The sequence below is a fragment of the Pseudochaenichthys georgianus genome, chromosome 11, assembly GCF_902827115.2.
Source record: "Pseudochaenichthys georgianus chromosome 11, fPseGeo1.2, whole genome shotgun sequence".
Classification (NCBI taxonomy): Eukaryota; Metazoa; Chordata; class Actinopteri; order Perciformes; family Channichthyidae; genus Pseudochaenichthys; species Pseudochaenichthys georgianus.
This window is the reverse complement of record NC_047513.1, coordinates 13,762,002-13,779,958: the sequence shown is the minus strand read 5'-3', so window position 1 is coordinate 13,779,958 and position 17,957 is coordinate 13,762,002. Positions and strand designations below refer to the sequence as shown.

The 17,957-nt window shown below is 40.6% G+C and overlaps 1 protein-coding gene across 1 annotated transcript; it reads right to left on the bottom strand.

Annotated features, from left to right (window-relative positions):
• Positions 1-1,284: 1,284 nt before the first annotated feature.
• LOC117455591 (brevican core protein-like) lies at positions 1,285-17,817 on the bottom strand. The gene is made up of 14 exons (XM_034095154.2): positions 17,477-17,817; positions 12,735-12,814; positions 12,161-12,520; positions 11,648-11,822; positions 11,408-11,535; positions 10,817-11,110; positions 9,802-10,668; positions 7,149-9,434; positions 3,701-3,808; positions 3,426-3,584; positions 3,255-3,337; positions 2,716-2,860; positions 2,407-2,589; positions 1,285-2,018 (listed from the first exon to the last, which is right to left on the bottom strand). Exons 1-14 carry the CDS (start codon positions 17,494-17,496, stop codon positions 1,891-1,893), a joined length of 5,016 nt encoding a protein of 1,671 aa, XP_033951045.1. The 5' UTR covers positions 17,497-17,817; the 3' UTR covers positions 1,285-1,890.
• Between the last annotated feature and the right edge of the window lie 140 nt (positions 17,818-17,957).

The following is a 17,957-nucleotide window of genomic DNA, read 5'->3' as shown; positions in this document are numbered from 1 at the left end:
TTCGATTGGCTGACGCCTCACCGAGGCGTCAAAAGTTGAACATTGCTCAACTTTTGCAGCGAGCCACGCCAGCTACGCTCCATGTCGCTTCCCACGATGCATTTCGGCTAAAAGTGACGTCACCCCATTCAAAGTGAATGGGGAAGCGTCAACGCACGCCGCTGTGTGGACGGGCCGTGAGAGTACACAGGTAGCCTATAGACAGAGAGAAGGAAGAAGTAAGATGTCCCCCGACAAAAATAAGCCTATATCAGAAAAACTAGGGGCTGAATCTAATCAGCCCTAACTATAAGCTTTATCAAAAAGGAAGGTCTTAAGCGTACTCTTAAAAACGGATAGGGTGTCTGCCGCCCGAACACAAACTGGTCACCTTACTTTTAATGTATTCCGGTTGTTGTTGAAGCCTATTTAATTATAGCTTTTGTATTAAAGGTGGGGTAGGTACGTTTCAGAAACCGGCTCGAGATACACTTTTTGGCCTACCTGCCTGTCAGCCTTCCATCGGGGCACAAACTTATCTCGTGCCCTCATTGGTCATGTGCACGTTCGTGTGTGTTGGAGGAGGGGCTCTATAAGGAAGTGGCAGATTTTTGGTTGTGTATTTTCAAATTCTAGCGATCTCGAGCCGGTTTCTTAAACTTACCTACCCCACCTTTATTGATGCAGAAATTAAATATTTACTAAAGAACACCTCTACTAATCATTTTTTTTAAATTAAAACTAGAATTTGTTTGAATACATCGTTTTTAATGCAGTTTTATTAGATCGTTCATTAGTTTTATTATAAGTATTTGCAACAAATTGTACTTTAAGGGTCTAAAGTAAATGTACTTATAATGCACCCCATCCAATGTATTTAATATATATACTGTTATTTATGTTGTAGCCTACCTAATTGCAGTTTGTTGGTAAATGTAGTGCAGTTAAGAAATTAGTATTTTATGGTGAGTAGAGTTTTGAAGTACCAAAACATAGAAATATAGAGTTAGGTACTTCACACTTGAACTGTAACAGTACTTGAGTAATTGCACACTCAGACCACTGCAAACAATCATTTTATTAAAGTTGAAACTTACAAACCCCTATGACTGAGACACAACTTACCTAAACCTTGTGTTCCAGCATGAGGAGAGGGCAGGGTCTAGTTGATGCAACCAATGAGTTTTATTTGTTTAATAACACTCTTCCTTAATAACTTCACCAGAATCCTTCTCTTTATGTCACCCTTTGTTTCTTGAGATGCCGCAATATATAGGAACAAAAACGGACTCACAGTGCTGCAGGTAGAATAAGACGATTTAATCTGTGCTCTGTTCTACAAAACTTTATTACAACATAAAGCTGACGAACAAAACTGCGTCCGCTGGAAATAAAAAATGGCTTCCCTCAGCAAATTTGGGACAGCAATAATCACAGGTGAAAAAAAGAATATATGTACAGTACTTATTGAATATTTTGATAAGATTGAGAGAAAAAGGTTCTAAAGACATTAGCACCATTTTATAAAAAAGGTTCCTGATATAACAAAAACCACCAAGAGAACTATCCTAATGTAGATTTGGAGCTGACAGTAATTTGGAGTTCCACATTTACTGTATTTCAGCTTTCATTCTCCCTACTTTACTTATTTTTTACTCTGCTTATCACTACATTAAACAAAAATACAGTAGAAATATTTTAAAGGACATGTAAAAGTAGGAACGTTTAACAAAGCCTTTCTTAGCACTCAGGCTTCTTTTCAGTTTTTATATTTTGTTACCGTTTAATTTTGTCCGTTCAATGGTAAAAAGCATTTGATTCTTGGCACCTTTTCATGTTACAACAGCAGAGTTTGAGAAACCAGGAAGAGAGGAAGGAGAAGGAGACCAGAGGAAAAAGCATTGCTGACTTTTAAAACTTGATTTCCCAGTACTGTGGTGTCTCTTTAGTGGCTTCAAACTCTTCCAAGTCTTTAATAGCTGCAGAGTTGCTGCTGCTCTGTGACGTCACTTCAAGATGCTGGGTTGGACCTCCGGCCTCTGAAAGGTAATTCAGAGGTTATGTGCAGGAGTGATTTAAGGGATAAGGCTGTCAACATCTTTTTATATTGCATGCTTTGTCAACCATGAAAATGTTTACAATGTTTGTCTATGTCTGATTCCTAAGTTTATTCAAAATACATTTCAGTGCTTGGTTGTGAAGGCAAAGTCAGCCAGTACAGACGTTTGGTGCCAGTACGGATGTGCTTTTCAAAGTTTATAGACAAAAGCTCTATGGCACAGAGGAATAAAACAATAGTAGCCTAATGCTATTGACTAAATACTGAGATATACTGATACTGCAACAGCCTGTGTCACTTCATCTCTGACCAAGACTTAAATTCATAAAGAAATACAGATTATTTTGTGATAGTTATGGTAATCTTACCTGGGATGCACAGGATGTGGGGCCTCTCCCACCTCCCTCCAGACAAACACCTGATCAGAGGATTTAGCCTCTGCTGGAAACCCTCAGCGCAGTGAAAACGCACAACTGCGTCAGTCTCATATTTCTGTCGAACTTTTCCAAAGATGGATGCGTTTCGGACCTTGGGTGGTGGACCACATGAGGCTGTTGGAAGAGTTCAGACTAGTAATTTGGCCTGATGCGTGTATGATGGTGTAACGACACAAAACAACCACATGAGGGAGTTGAAAATATTAATGAGCAGCTCTGAATGTCTGTACTATTACTCACAAGTGCCTTTCTTGCAGGTGTAAGCGAGGTGATAGTTGCAGGGTACATCACTCCAGCGTCCGTCATCGTGCCACACCATCACTACACAGTCTTCACCAGACAGGAAGTAGCTGTCCGGCTGACCTTTGTACCAGTTCTCATACAGCTGTAAGCATGGAGAGAAGAGACTTAAGTCATTTCTTTTTTCCAACTGCATTTAAAGAAATAATAATTAATTACATGGATAACTCAATCACATTAAACATATGGTTTCCCTTATTCCCTTTTTTAATAATAAGTAGCACAGCCCTTTCAATAATGTAAGCTCTTAATTTGTATTTCAGTGAAATGCTCCTTTAAATTTTTTTATTATTAATAAAAAAATCTCCTCATTTGTGTCTTGTTTTTTCAAATGGAGCAAAAAAACCAGACTTGATCTGACAATAAAGTATCATCATCATCATCATCATCATCATCATCATCATCATCATCATCATCATCATCATCATCATCATCATCATCATCATCATCATCATCATCATCATCATCATCATCCTCACCAGTGGGTTACCATCGGACCAGCGGAAATCATCCTCAATCGTCTTATCATTCAAACCGGTCCACTGGTATTCTTTGTAGTTGTCTGTGGAGGAAAAAAAAGCATTTTCTTTCAGTCGTCAACATACATTTAATAAACACATGAAAGGTGAAAGCCACATTGTGGAATGTACTGTTGATGTAGCTCTGTTCCTCTGGAGTTATGATGGACACCAGATGAGCTCCCAGCATGCGGCAGTGCAGCTCCGCCACCTGCCAGCTCAGACGCTGGCCGAAGTGTCGGTAGCAGAAACCATGAAACTTATTCCAACCCGGTTCACAATGCTCCAGGTCTGCAAACATTAGAGAAGAGAAGACAACATCATCCATTTAAAATGTTTTATGAAAGAGCCAGTATCTTCCAAACTTGTTTGACAGACATGACAAGAACCATTTCCAGACAGCTCACCAGTCTGACAGAAGTCTCCTCCATATGTTGGTAAACATAGACATTGAATCTGCCCTCCTCGGTCAGTACAGGTGCCACCGTTGAGACAAGGGTCTTCCACACAGACATCTAGAAAAAACAGACGTTTTTGCGAGAATAACTATAAGGACAAAAATTGGTTTGCTGTATCAAAGCATTTAAGGAATGAGGAATACATGTTGAGGATGCAGACGAATCTCTCACACATTTACAGATGTATAAATGTGTGTAAATATAGTATAAGGATAGTGGCATTTACAGGCCACTAAAGGGGCACGTTGAGGTACCAGAATCCACCTGCACCTGAGCCTACAGATGGCAGCAGAGGACAAACTTCAGAGAGTCAAATGAGGTCAAACTCCTCAGGTCCTCTTCTGTCTTCTTTGGTGCATATCTGACGTCGGAGACTTTCTTTTTTAGTTTTCTTCCTTTTACAATCATCATTATCAAGAAACCTTTTAAATGCCACTTGTGAATCTGTAGTCTTAAGGACGCCAGATGCTAAATTAGAATTAGAATTGTTCCGAATTGAAGTTGAGGTAAAAAGAGTATATAAATTGTAGATTATTCAACAGATTTCATAAAGACATGAAAATCTATCAATAAGTCACATAATGTCATTTCTCATAAAACCTAAATTCAAGTCTTTGTGCTGACCTATTTGGAAAATGTACTCTTGTTAATGTGACTTTATTTAGTCAAACTCTGCACAAGAGATCTGTTTTTGCCCTAGGAAAAGTGTCCCTGTACAAAAAACCTCTAGCAGTTAAAAATCCTGGAGAAAAGGAGGGGTTGAGTTAATTTTCTAAATTTGTAAAAGAAGGCAAGATAGAGGCATGCATTATTTCAAAACTCAAATTAAACAAGTGAATATGGTATATTTACTTCCTTTGACACCCTGTAAGCAAGAGCTTTGTGGTGTCTGTCATTATACTGATTATACTGCACACTCACAACATGCCTTTGTGTGTGTGTGTGTGTGTGTGTGTGTGTGTGTGTGTGTGTGTGTGTGTGTGTGTGTGTGCGCGCGTGCGTGTGTGTGTGTGTGTGTGTGTGTGTGTGTGTGTAGGAGTTAATAACTGTTTAAGACAAGTCAAATCATTATCATGTGCATCTTAAAGTTAAACCATCATTACGTTTTGCAGAGAAATAAACAACGGGAGATATGTATCCATGTTGGCAGCTCTTCTGAACACAGACCAAGGTTTAATTCTCCACCATTTGTGTGATCAGTCTGCATGATTTCTCTGTGTTTGTGTAGTTTTCCTCAAACACACAACAATAAATGGTCTGTAGGTAATAAGGTGAATTTATTTATCACATGCAGTGATTGGTCGCTTTCCCACTGTCTTAAACAGCAGTCTGCAGTCTTTTAATTCCATGAATACATCCGTATGCAATCATCACTCTGCACCAAAATAAGGCTAAGAAGAGGCTCTGTAACTGAGATAAAGTGGAAAAATATCTAAAGCATCTGCATGCTCTGGGCCCTGCAACATTCAATAAGTGATGCAAGCTTTCTGGTGCTGTCTGATAGCCTGTCTTTTTTAAATATGATCTCTCATCGCCATGACTACTAGCATTCTAGTAAAGGAAAAAGATGCAGCACCTACCAACCTCATTATTAGTCTTGAGTTAAAATGTGAGATCATTCAGCAAATCTGGATCCATTTGAAAAACAGCAGCACAACCTTGTGAGAATAATGCAGAGTAATTTGACCCTGTTAAATAAAAATATATCCAGTATTTCCATTTGTAATGATTTTTTCTCTTTGGTCCTCTATTTCTGATTAGACAAAACTCTAACTAACTAATATTTCTAGATACCACATCTTAATTTGTAATACAAATGTGCTGTTGCTCAGGGACTGCCAACTATCACCAACAAATAAAGCTGACTTGAAAATGTTAAGCAGTTGACAAAACAGAATTGGCCATACAAAAATGATTGTGATGCTGGACACCAATGAAATAGCTCTGCAAAGATGAATGTAGCTGTATGCAGCGTCATCTAGTTTGTTTATGTATCATTAAAAGTGCTGTTCTGGTGCTGTATGCACTATGCAGAGAAAAGCTTTCCAATAATAAGATGGGCTGGCCTCGTCTTGTTTCCTGAATAAAACATTAGTCTTGCAACTGCTCACTGTGTTAAAAGGCAATTCGCTGGATGTGTGCAAAATAGTACGGATGCCAATTTCTGCCAAAAAAGATAACAATTTGTGCAAAATAAATTATTTAAAATATGATGGATCACATCACAATAATATACGTATATATATATTATAAGAACATTTGTCAAAACTTTAAATCCTTAAATTGACTTACCTTTATCTTTTTTCATAGCCGAAATGTATGTTTTTTAAGCTTTTCTTGGCAGAAATTGGCTCTCATACGTGCAAAAACAATAAAGAAAACCTTTTCCAGCAAATCAACAAAAACTGAAGGAAAACTTAATAAAGGATCTGGTGGTGAGACGGGAAGCAAACTTAGATTAGTTGATTTTATCGTTCTTACACCTAAAGCACAGAACTGTACAAACATTGGAAGATTGTGATTAAATAAAAGAACATGAATTCAGTATGAAACCTTAATGAGCTATACAAAATAAACATTAGAAAACATATGTCTAAATGTTACCACTTACAACAAATCAACAGTGAACAATATTTTTGCTTATAAACATAATAACACTGTGCTTCTGGAACTGTCTAAAAATAGCAATGAAGTCTAAAAATGTGACAAAAGCATACCGTTTTAACAATGTAGAATTATGGATTAAATATAAAACAGTATTGCTGTTGTAATGGTCAGATCTGTTGCATTCAACATTATTTCCATTACAATCCAGATAAAAGTCTCATTATCAAGTTACTTCCAGATTACTGCAAAATACACTGCAAGTTAGTGAGAAGCTGCTGAAGATAACCATCTGCACTTTTCAATTGCCGAGATGTACTATTTGCTTATAAAATTGACTGATCAAGAGAGGATTACCAAGGCTACCATCATCACTCTTAGTAAATAATTGTAGAAGAAGCACTGAATCATTCTTTCATAAACAAACCAGTATTTTACAGTACTTCACAGAAGTCAATCTTCGGATGAGGAAGAAATTATCATGCACAACAAGAATGGGCTGTTGACCAAAGTCAAATGGGAGCCCTCCCAGAGTGAGTATCTCGGAGGGGAGGTGTGATCACAAGGAGAGAAGGGAGGAGCGTTTAAGGTGAAGTGGGAGGAGTCAGAAGGGTAAGGGCTTTTTTAAACAACAAGTTAAACATACGTGGGAAGTCATTTGAAAAAGGAGGGGAGGTGTTTTATAGAAAATGAAGCAAAGCTAGGTTGAGGACAGATCGGGGATTTTAGTGCATCAATTCGTTGAGTAGCAAGAGGAGGACGGTTAGGCTGATAAGAGTGGCTTTAACATTACCTGAAGCTTTCCCTGCACCGCCTACAGCTGCCCTCTCATTGGGCAAGTTAAGCAGAGTGGGTGGCTGGGTGAGACTAAATTCAGCATCCACCAGACCTTGTCCCACTGGCGGTATGAAGCTGGTCTCCTTCTGGGGCTCAGCCGTCTTGTGGAAAGCATTTGGTGCTGAGGTGGTCGGGCTCCAGGTGCGTCTGGACCAGTGTGTGGTGGTCCTGATGGTGGTGCTGGTCATCTTTGTAGAAGCAGCTGTGGGTTTTGTACTTGAAGAGGATTCTGGAGCTGTTGTGGAGGTTATAGGGGTGTTTTTTATGCTGTACTCCAGATCTTTCAGGGACTCTTGGGGTCCTGTTGTGGTGGTTAGCAGAGCCCAGTCAGATGTTTGTGAATCGAAAGTAAAGACGGTAAAGTCTGGGTCAAAAGTTGGGGCAATGTTAGATTCTTCTTCAAGGGTTGGGCCATTGCTAGCTTCTTCCTCAAGGGTTGGGCCATTGCTAGCTTCTTCCTCAAGGGTTGGGCCAATGCTAGATTCTTCTTCAAGGGTTGGGCCATTGCTAGCTTCTTCTTCAAGGGTTGGGCCATTGCTAGCTTCTTCTTCAAGGGTTGGGCCATTGCTAGCTTCTTCTTCAAGGGTTGGGCCATTGCTAGCTTCTTCTTCGAGGGTTGGGTCATTGCTAGCTTTTTCTTCAAGGGTTGGGCCATTGCTAGCTACTTCTTCAATGGTTGGGACAATGCTAGCTTCTTCTTCAAGGGTTGGGCCATTGCTAGCTTCTTCTCCAATGGTTGGGCCAATGCTAGCTTCTTCTTCAAGGGTTGGGCCATTGCTAGCTTCTTCTTCAAGGGTTGGGCCATTGCTAGCTTCTTCTTCAATGGTTGGGCCAATGCTAGCTTCTTCTTCAAGGGTTGGGCCATTGCTAGCTTCTTCTCCAATGGTTGGGCCAATGCTAGCTTCTTCTTCAAGGGTTGGGCCATTGCTACCTTCTTCTTCAAGGGTTGGGCCATTGCTAGCTTCTTCTTCAAGGGTTGGGCCAATGCTAGCTTCTTCTTCAAGGGTTGGGCCATTGCTAGCTTCTTCTTCAATGGTTGGGCCAATGCTAGCTTCTTCTTCAAGGGTTGGGCCATTGCTAGCTTCTTCTTCAAGGGTTGGGCCATTGCTAGCTTCTTCTTCAAGGGTTGGGCCATTGCTAGCTTCTTCTTCAAGGGTTGGGCCATTGCTAGCTTCTTCTTCAATGGTTGGGCCAATGCTAGCTTCTTCTTCAAGGGTTGGGCCATTGCTAGCTTCTTCTTCAATGGTTGGGCCAATGCTAGCTTCTTCTTCAAGGGTTGGGCCATTGCTAGCTTCTTCTTCAAGGGTTGGGCCATTGCTAGCTTCTTCTTCAAGGGTTGGGCCATTGCTAGCTTCTTCTTCAAGGGTTGGGCCATTGCTAACGTCTTCTTCATGGCTTGAAGTAATTCTGGCTTGTTCCACAAAGGTTAAAGTGACATTAAACTTTTTTTCAAGAATTGGGAAAACATTAGCTTCTTTTTCAAGATATGGTCCAGCACTACCTTCTTCAAGAGTTGTGGCGAGGTAAGCATCTGTTTGAAGGGCAAGGGTCGGGGCAATCACTTCCTCTTCTGGCGAAAATGAAACTTCATCCTCCTCTTCAAGAATTGGGAAAACTACTTCTCCTTTAAGGGTTGAGGCAACTTTAACTACCTCCCAAAGAGTTTGGTTGACTTTATTTTCTTTTTCAACGGTTTGGCTAAACAATTTTCCAACAGTTGGTGCAACTTTAACTGTTTCTTCCAAGGTTGCAGTAACTGTAGGAAGTTCATCTCCACTTGCCTCGTCATACTCATTGGTTGTGGCATCTGAATACACTCTGTAATCTGATGTTTCATACTGTACAGTGGAGTAATCAGTAGGCATCTGAGAACTGTTTGACCCCTCTGGAGATTCAGTGATTGCTAAAGTTATTCCAGAAACAGGGTGGTATTCAGATGTTGTTGGGTGCAGCTGTTTTCCTTCACTTTCCAGAGTCACTGTGTCTTCAATTTCTAAGCTTGTACTTCCCTCTTGTCTATAAATTGAGGACTCCCACAGCTGTGGTGCTGTGGAGATGATATCAAAGCCAAGTTTGTCAGAATGACGTGACCCAAATGAGAGGGTTGGTTCTGTGAGTGCAGTCTGAGGCTCGGCTGAAGCACTGCTAGCCGAAGCAGAAGAGGACGGATGAGTGGTGAAGTTGGAAGTGAAAGACTCTGATGTGGGGATGAATATTCCTGCTTCGACGTCCTTTTGTCTCTCTAGAAAAGAGCATAAACACATTTTTAGTGCAGTAAATGTATCTAATAATAGAAGACTTCACCATCTTGGGAAAGCCTCTTATTTGCTTAATTGATGAGTTATATATGGATACATTCATGTAAATAAGAAGCTGCAACCGCTAGCCTAGCTCTGTCAAAATATGCCTTACAGCACCTATTACGCTCACTAATAACACATTATGTTTATTTGTTTTAAAAAGTCTTCTCATATTACACAAAAATGCTAATTACTGTTGTTGTTTCCCCTTGAACTCATGCTGTTTTCCCTTGACATCAGGAAAATACTTGAGATCAAATTTGACTACACCACCGCAGCCCAATCAATTCACATCTATGCTTAACATACCTTGAGAAATATCTCCAGACCCATCCACGTAGTCTGACGAGGAAAGCTCCTTCATGGACATTTTGGTAGTTTGAGCTGGTTGGGTAACATGTATTCCTTCTTCTTTTGAGGCCTGAGTTGAGACAAACATTTGCGCAGAATCTTCTACCTCCGCCTTGTCCAGCTTCACCTGAACCACGGGGTCAAGTGTGACAGAGATCACCTCCCAGGAACTCTCTCCTCGGGTATGATTCCTTTCTGCCTCACTGTAGTTGGCTTGCGATCTGTTAAAATCTAAACTGGCGTCTTGTATTTTGTGGGAATCCTCTGGCCTCTCAGATGTTGTGTCTTTGGGAGTTGTGTCTAGAACTGTCTGATTATAAGTGGGAGGTTCATATGATGATTCGGGAAACCCTGTGGTGTTTTCAGGCTCAGATTCGTCAAAGGTGAAGTTTAAGTTGTGGTGGGAATCTGTCTCGTTGTGAATATCAAGCAGGAAGGACATGTTTTGCGGGGAACTATAGGTTTCTGTGGTAATGAATGTGCTATTTATCAGTGCTGTAGGATGCTGTGAGCTCATTTCTGTGGGAGATAAAGTTTCATTCATTGCCTCGAGGAGGTCCAATGTAGGTGTGATGTTGAGAGGAGACTGTGTTGTGTCTGATATAACTGTTTGATGTGTGTCAACAAGGTTTTCCTCTGTGAAAGAGCTGGAGAAAAAGGGGAATGATTCAACCAGAGTTTGGGCTTTGAGCTCCACCTGTTCTGCTCGTTGGTTCAGTTGAAGCTCATGATCCTTTTCCATAAGAATAACCACATCTTGTCCAATGTCCTCAGGCTGAGTGGCCATGTAGCCCGCGGGAGAGTCAGTGCGAGAATTTATATTATCTGTAAAGGTCAGACAAGTGATTGCAAGTTTAATTGAACAAATATAAAAATGGTTATTTGATTTCAACAGTTTTTATCCAATGTGTTTTTGACGTGAACATTTAATTCTAATTTATGTACAAGATCTTTTCAGGCACAAAATACTCACCTCTGAAACAGTGTACGTCATGGAGGCTGGATGGCTCGGGGAAGCCAGTTTGGTTGCTGAAGCGATAGACAGTTTTGACGCCTGGCTGAGGCCCTCCGCAGCGCTCTCTGGGGGTTATGATGGGATAGCGCACACTGCCATCAGCCAGCCAGCCAGGGCTGCAGCGGTCCAGACCTTCAGTCCAGGCCAAGTACAGCTGCGCTGTTGAAGCCAGCTCCGCTCCCGCCGCTCTGCAGTACGACTGCGCCTCATCAAATGACAACTGCTGAGGGATGGGGTCATGAAAAACCTCCCCTGCAAACACAAAATATGTATCCTTATCAGCTCATTTTTTTGTATGAGAAATACGTAATTCATTTATTTTCTCATGATTATATGTAGTAGATATGTTCAAACTGGCACATTGGATTAACTGAATAGCTAATTCTAAGCATGATACAACTTTGATTTAATAACCGATGGCAGATATATTGGTCCTTTTTTCAAATATTGATCTCAATATTATTTTATTATTCATATTAAATATATTATAATTGGCCTAAAAATATGCAGTACAGCTCGGGCTTTAGAAAAATGTAGTTATATTCATACCATCAGATTCCTCCAAATAACAATAAACATCAAAAAGATGATCTGGATTCATTGTCCCATAGTTTCTCACGCCTGGTTGGCCATCCATGTCTCCATAACAACCTTCACGGGGCACTTGGATTGGGTACCTGCAGAAATAGATGTGCAGCCATTTAAGCATGAATGCTTTACTGAGTGTAGGTACCAAACGATGGTTAAAAAATGTAATGTACAAAAACGCAGAACGAGAGGTAAAGGTACCTGACAGACTGGTCTGCCAGCCAGCCTGCATCACACTGCTCGTAGCCGTCATAATAAGCAGCCAGCAGCTGGTCAGGAGTTGTGATTTGAGCTCCAATGGCCTCACAAGCCCTCTGGGCCTGATTGAAGGAAAACGCATAGCGGCCCAAAGCATCTCTGTAGTGGAATACCACACCTGAAAACACACACAAAGGCAGATAAACACACATATAAGCATATATTTATTCCATCTTGTGAAGGGATCATTGCATGGGTGGAATGTGGTCTGAAAAGCATAAGTGCAAGAAAATGGGACTTGCATTTTTTGTTTTTTTATCATATCCTATCCACGATCCCTCCTTTACAACATAAAGAAACACAGTACACCTAAAAGGATCTAAAAAGCACCACCAATGTGTATTCAAATTCCATTCTACATTCTTTATAAGTGTTTTACCAATGAAAGTTTATTTTACATTTATTTAATAATATCGCCATAACTTCAGTGATAAACCACATCTTGCATTTTGTTACCTTTGACCTTGAGTTGTACAATGTCACTGGCATCCTCCAGGCCCTGCTGCACCTCGCAGCGATAAAAACCAGAGTCACTGGAGCGTAAATCTCCCAACCACAGCGACAGATCTTCGGGGGAGGAGGTGTAGTTCAGCCAGGCAGCGCGATCTCGGAATGCCTCGTTGACCTTCACCCTTTGACCCCGCGCCACTAAGATCTGTGTCTCCACCCCGCCGGACACCACAGTCCACTTAACCCGCGGTGCAGCAGGGGAGGACGAGGACAGGGACACCAGGCAGGGGATGGAGATGGAGCTGCCCAGTGGGGCGGAAATGGGACCTGAGTCCGGGATGTTCACCTGGAGCTGCTGGACATTATCTGCAGGAGGAAAAATAAGTATAGAGAGCGTAAAAAACCTAGAGCTGTCTTTGTAGCCTGTGACCTAAGATTTTCATTGGCATAACTACACTGTAGCTATGTTCGTATAACTAAATAAAGAACCTTGAACCTTGAACCTTAAACCTTGTATTATTAAAGTCGTATGTGAATGTATACTGAAAGCAAGAGATAATGGAAGAAAATACAGACGTACCATCGGCAGATGGAGTCTGTGTGGGGAAGGCCACCGTGATGCGGCAGACTGCAATGAGAAGTGGGAGTATTTGGACATGTCTATTGAGAAAAAGAGGAAAAGACAAGATGATATTATTGTTAATATTAGATAAAATATCACACACATAAAGATGAATAAAGCATTGTCTTTGCCTGTCATAAATTGAGACACAAAAATCACAGATTATTTGTCCCTACCAGTTTCCAATTTCACACATGTGTAACCTTTAATAGCCTGAGCGATTATTGATACTGGAATTCATGTATTGTGTTGGTTCAGTTCCACTGATCTCACCAAACCTGCACACCTTTGTGCTGCAGATTCAAGGTTACAGTGTAGTGCTATGTTTGTAAGCCATTTATTTGATGTAGAAAATCATAATGACCGATGTACAAGTACAACACTAGCATATAATCACTAAAAAGCGCATTTTAAAGCTTAACTATGAAGTATAGAAGAGCAACTTCTCTGGTTTTCAAAGGGAAGCTAGGTGACCACAAGCCCATTCATCACCTCCGGGAGCTAAGGACACGGCGCCTCAGCACAGCGGCATCCTGCCAGCTCTCTGTCACCAGCCTGGCCCTGTTATTAACCCAGCAGGCATGCCAGGATGCTCTCAGTGACCTCACACAACCTCCTGATGCAGACACGCTGAAGCTGTGAATCTTCTTAAAAAGCAGCGCTCCAAAGTACTTAAAAGTATTTGTTAATTGACTCGTAGGTAGAAAACTATTGACATCAAAATCAATTCTTAAGCAAACATGACTGAATTTCACAAGTTCCAGCTTTGCCTTTGGAATAATTAAAGGACAAAAAAGCTATATGAGATGTTGCCTTGGGCTTTAGGAAGTTGTGAGGGGATGGTTTTTTACTATTAAGACATTTATAATTGAGCCACGAAAAAAATAAGCATTTTAAATGATAATAGAAATGTAGATCAATAGGCAGTGGTGATATTAATATAATTTCCCTATGTAAAAAGACTGAGGTCTACAAAACGTGGAGAAACTTTCGCAGGTAAGTGTAAAAATAAATTCATTTTTTACTGTCACAAAATAAGTTATTCATCATAAAGTATCAAGTATTCATGTCGAAATGAAGTTTTAACAGGCATACGATGAAGGTTGTCTCATACACCATGTAATCTTCTAAAAAAAAAACATAGCATACATGGTGTTAAAGCAATTAAGAAAAAAAGAAAAAACTATTCAAATTACCAAACGCAGAAGCGAACCAACAATTTAACAAGCAATTGATACACCTTTCTGCATCTATATATCAAGCCCATCAGCACAAACACAACTCTCCAATTTATGTCGGATTAAATGTCCTTCTTTGATGGCAGAATAGTTGCTTTCTGTTTCCTCAGCCAGCTGGGTGGACTCCACTGAGTTGGTATCACTATTAGTATTCTTGACGAGAAACTGGCTCACAAAAAGCGAGCAGTGGGCCAGGAGGACAGCTGCACACTGTGCTTTCACTTCAGGCCGACTCCCTTACAAAAGGCCCTCGGAGGAAAATTAAAGGACGGGGCACTGGCACACTTGCTTGCTTTTTCTCTTGGCTCTTTTCAAAGAAAGGAAATTGAAAACCACTGAGAGCCGTTCTGGAGCAAGCTTTGTACAACACGACACGTTAAGACACTGCACAATGTTTCTGATGAGAGAGAAGGCTTGTGTATGAATGTGTGCATTCAGATTGATGACAGAGGAGAAAAACCTGGTTGCTTCGGATCATTTTGTGACTTTTTCTCACAAAGTCTTCAGCCTCGCAGTCAACAGCCACTCTGCAGCTCTGCTCTTTTTAATGAGAGTTACAATGAAGACAAGTCCAGCTAAAATCAATGCCACCCACTGCAAATACAGGTCTAGAAACTGCAGCCAATGCATTATTCACAAGCAGAGCTAATCCAGTCTCCCCCTCCTGCAGAAATATACAAGTAAGCAAAAGAAGACGGACCTCAGTTAAAACCACATTTAGCCTACAGCATATCTTTAAGGATGTCATCTTTAAATGTGAATGTAATTAATAATAGTGAACATAAAACCAGATGCAGAGCTTTCTGTCAGTGCTGCACTGACAACTAAAGCTTGCTCACTACATCTTGTGGGTGGTCTCTGCAGTACTCTGCATTAAGGTCAGCTCAGGCAAACTCTGTCTCCACCAACATGCAGGGAAATTATCTCAGTTTAAGCCAGGTCAAACGCTTTGGCAGTCATGAGTCTGATCAAATACAGGGATTTCCTTAAATACAGGGTAATTGGGTTTTAAAAGAAGAAATCCACTCTAGTACTGGGTTCTGTCTACCACATGAGTGAGGCTTTATTCCTCCAATTTTTTTCAGATTTGACTCAAGACTATGATTACATACAGAGTTCATACCAAATATACAAACTAAATGAAGTGCAATATAGATAACTTAAACAAGGAATAACTGTCTTTGAATCCTTAAATCCAAACTCTAGCAACAAAGTTACGTTTCAATAGAACTGGATGGATTCTTCACTTTTTCTGATCAGTGTTTTAAATATGACGTACAAAGGTTTTCAGAAATGGCTTAACAAATATAACTTTTGCCACCCTTCCTGTTAAGACTTTACTTCCAACATCAGTGTCTTTCAGTCTGAATATTGGACGTCAGACCAAAGCAGATGCAAATTTGCAATAGCTGCTGCTACGTATGTACGCATTCACTGGGTCAAGCATTCACACACACCAACTGACAGAGCTCATGCTTATGGTTGCCGCTAATAAATAGTTGTCTTTGATTGGCATATTAGAGTTGATTAATGTTTATTCTTGTCCATTTATGTCTATGCGGGTGGATATTATATCTCCAGTCAACAAACTGATGTTAAAAATGCACCTTGGACAGATTATAAGTGTGTAAAGAAGACACAATAAAAGGGTCTCAATCCTAGCTGGCCTCCAAAAAACAGCTCCGGGAAACTCATCTATGTTGAGTGCATTCTCCAGGTTACTTAGCAACAGAAAAGTGAAGAGAAGTCGACCTAGCTTGGAGTGTTTGTAAGGACAAAATGTTTGCCACATATGTTGCACAGCCATCTCCACAGCCCTTAACATTGTAAACTCAAGAGTATGCTGTCCCTGTCTGATCTTCAGTCCTATTCTCTCAACATCACTCCTCCAACATTACCCCATCAAACATGACACCTCCACACATCCGATGGATTAATCCCACCTTCCTAACCGTGCTGACATCTGACTGTCCACAAACAAGACTACCAATGGGGAAAATTCACCCGCCCACCCACCACATGATTCACCAGAAGGATCAAACGAATCTCAGACCTGACTCAGCAAATCTGTGGACTGACCACAGTCTGTGTGTGGCAAGCCCATTCATGTACCATGCAAAGACACACCACCATATTGACTAGCCAGATAATGAGGCTGAACCGTTTCATTTGTTGGGAAAATTGAATCACTGGAAAGAACGGAAGATGTTGGCATCGATTCAGAAGCTAGAAATGATTCCTTATAACTCAGTGCCTGTTTTCCTCTACAGGAATTGTTACCAACTTTATCCACAATATGGAGTAGGTTTCCTTGCCCCTATGAGCTGCAATGATTAGTTGACTGATAAATTAGTTGATTGATAGTAAATCATCTGCAACTATTGAGATAACCTATTAATCTTTTAGGTAATATTTCATGCAAAAAGTGGGGATTTTGGAAAGTCAAAATTAAGACCTTTTGAGAAACTGGGATGGTTTCCAACCCTTTTGTGTCATTTTATAAATCAAAGGTTAAGTCATTGGTGGATTCAATATAATCATTAGTTAAAGCACTATTGTGCAAATTGTGTCACATGATCGCAGACAATTTACTGATTTTTATAACATTCATAACAATTGTGTGAAATCTTCTCTTAAATCAGTGTTCCAATAAGGGCTGAGGTTATGACATCATTGACACTTTACGTCCGTTTATGCCAATGTTTAGCATTAACATTCAACCATCTAAATAAGGTTTTATTTGGTTTTTAAAAACATTGTGTCAACACTTTGATCAAAAAATAGCAAGGAAGAAATATCATTGCTTTGACTTTCATTTTGCTTCACAGGCTTATTTTAGAACAGAGTGCCACTGGACCCTGAACTATAAGCAAGAGGGATCCTTAAAAGTCACTCTTTTACCATATATGTACCTGTCCATTACGGAAGTATCCCTGAACCCTGAGGTGGAGACATTGAACAGAAGAGGCATAATGTGCACTTAAGACAAAAATATTGTTTGTTGTGTCTCTTCTTCAGGGCATAAGAGTACAATTTCAGAGTGCAGTGGTGTTGCCTTATGCAAGGGACCAGTCAGTAAAGTACAATGCTCACCTGTGTAAAAATCACTATATTGTTTTCAAATGTACTTAACAATCATGACGATGAGGAGGTGGAAGAGGTAAAAGATAATGCTAAAACAAGGTGAAAACAAACAAAAGGAAACACGGGGTGAATTGGCAGAAAGTTAGACTTAACTACAGTAAGTGCGTCAGTTTCTCAAAAGGAAAATTTCCGGGGATAAAATGAACTACTAACCATCATTTCAGGACCACCTCTGAGGACAGCAACTCTAAAGCAATAAACTGGTAAAGAGACTGATTTCCCTCAGTTTCCCCATCATTACGCACACCTTTAAGTTAGTTACACCGCATCAACTGCTTGTCATTAACACGAAATATCAACAACAACAAAAAGACATACCGGTTTCTTCTTAGCAGCATTTCAGCTGATACAGGATGGATTCTCTGCTGTTAAAAGTATTTTCCGTCAGCTCCACTCAGCGTGCTGCACTGCGACTGTCCTGCTGGGGGGAGGCTATGTGCGCAGGTATGAGGGGAGTTTGGACTGATGTCCGAACCACTCAGTTGCTCGGTGAGAAAAGGAGGGAGTTGAGTGAAAGTCAAGCCAGATATGAAACCCTGCACTGCCCACTTTTTCACCCAACATTGGGGAGATGGGTAACGTTAGAAAGAAATTGACTGATTCGACTCATAGGTTCGTCTCTTAACAAGGTGAAAACCTTAGCTACAACCACATTTTCACCCAAACAAGCAAATGCATGCCGTTCTCCGAGTCAGACAACTTACATTGATCTATCAGCAGCCGGAGGAGAGATGAGTGCCAGGGACCGTCCACAAAGTGCAATGCCAAAAACATAGGCATAATTGCAAACATTTTCAAT

Bases quoted from the DNA above. Each gene is read 5' to 3' on its own strand.
- LOC117455591 (XM_034095154.2), bottom strand. From the start codon at position 17,496: ATGCTGCTAAGAAGAAACCG. The intron at 10,669-10,816 runs GTGAGTATTTTG...TGACCTTTACAG, and splicing joins TGACGTACACTGTTTCAGAG to ATAATATAAATTCTCGCACT. The intron at 3,809-7,148 runs GTAATGTTAAAG...TGTTTTTTCTAG, and splicing joins CGGTGCAGGGAAAGCTTCAG to ATGTCTGTGTGGAAGACCCT.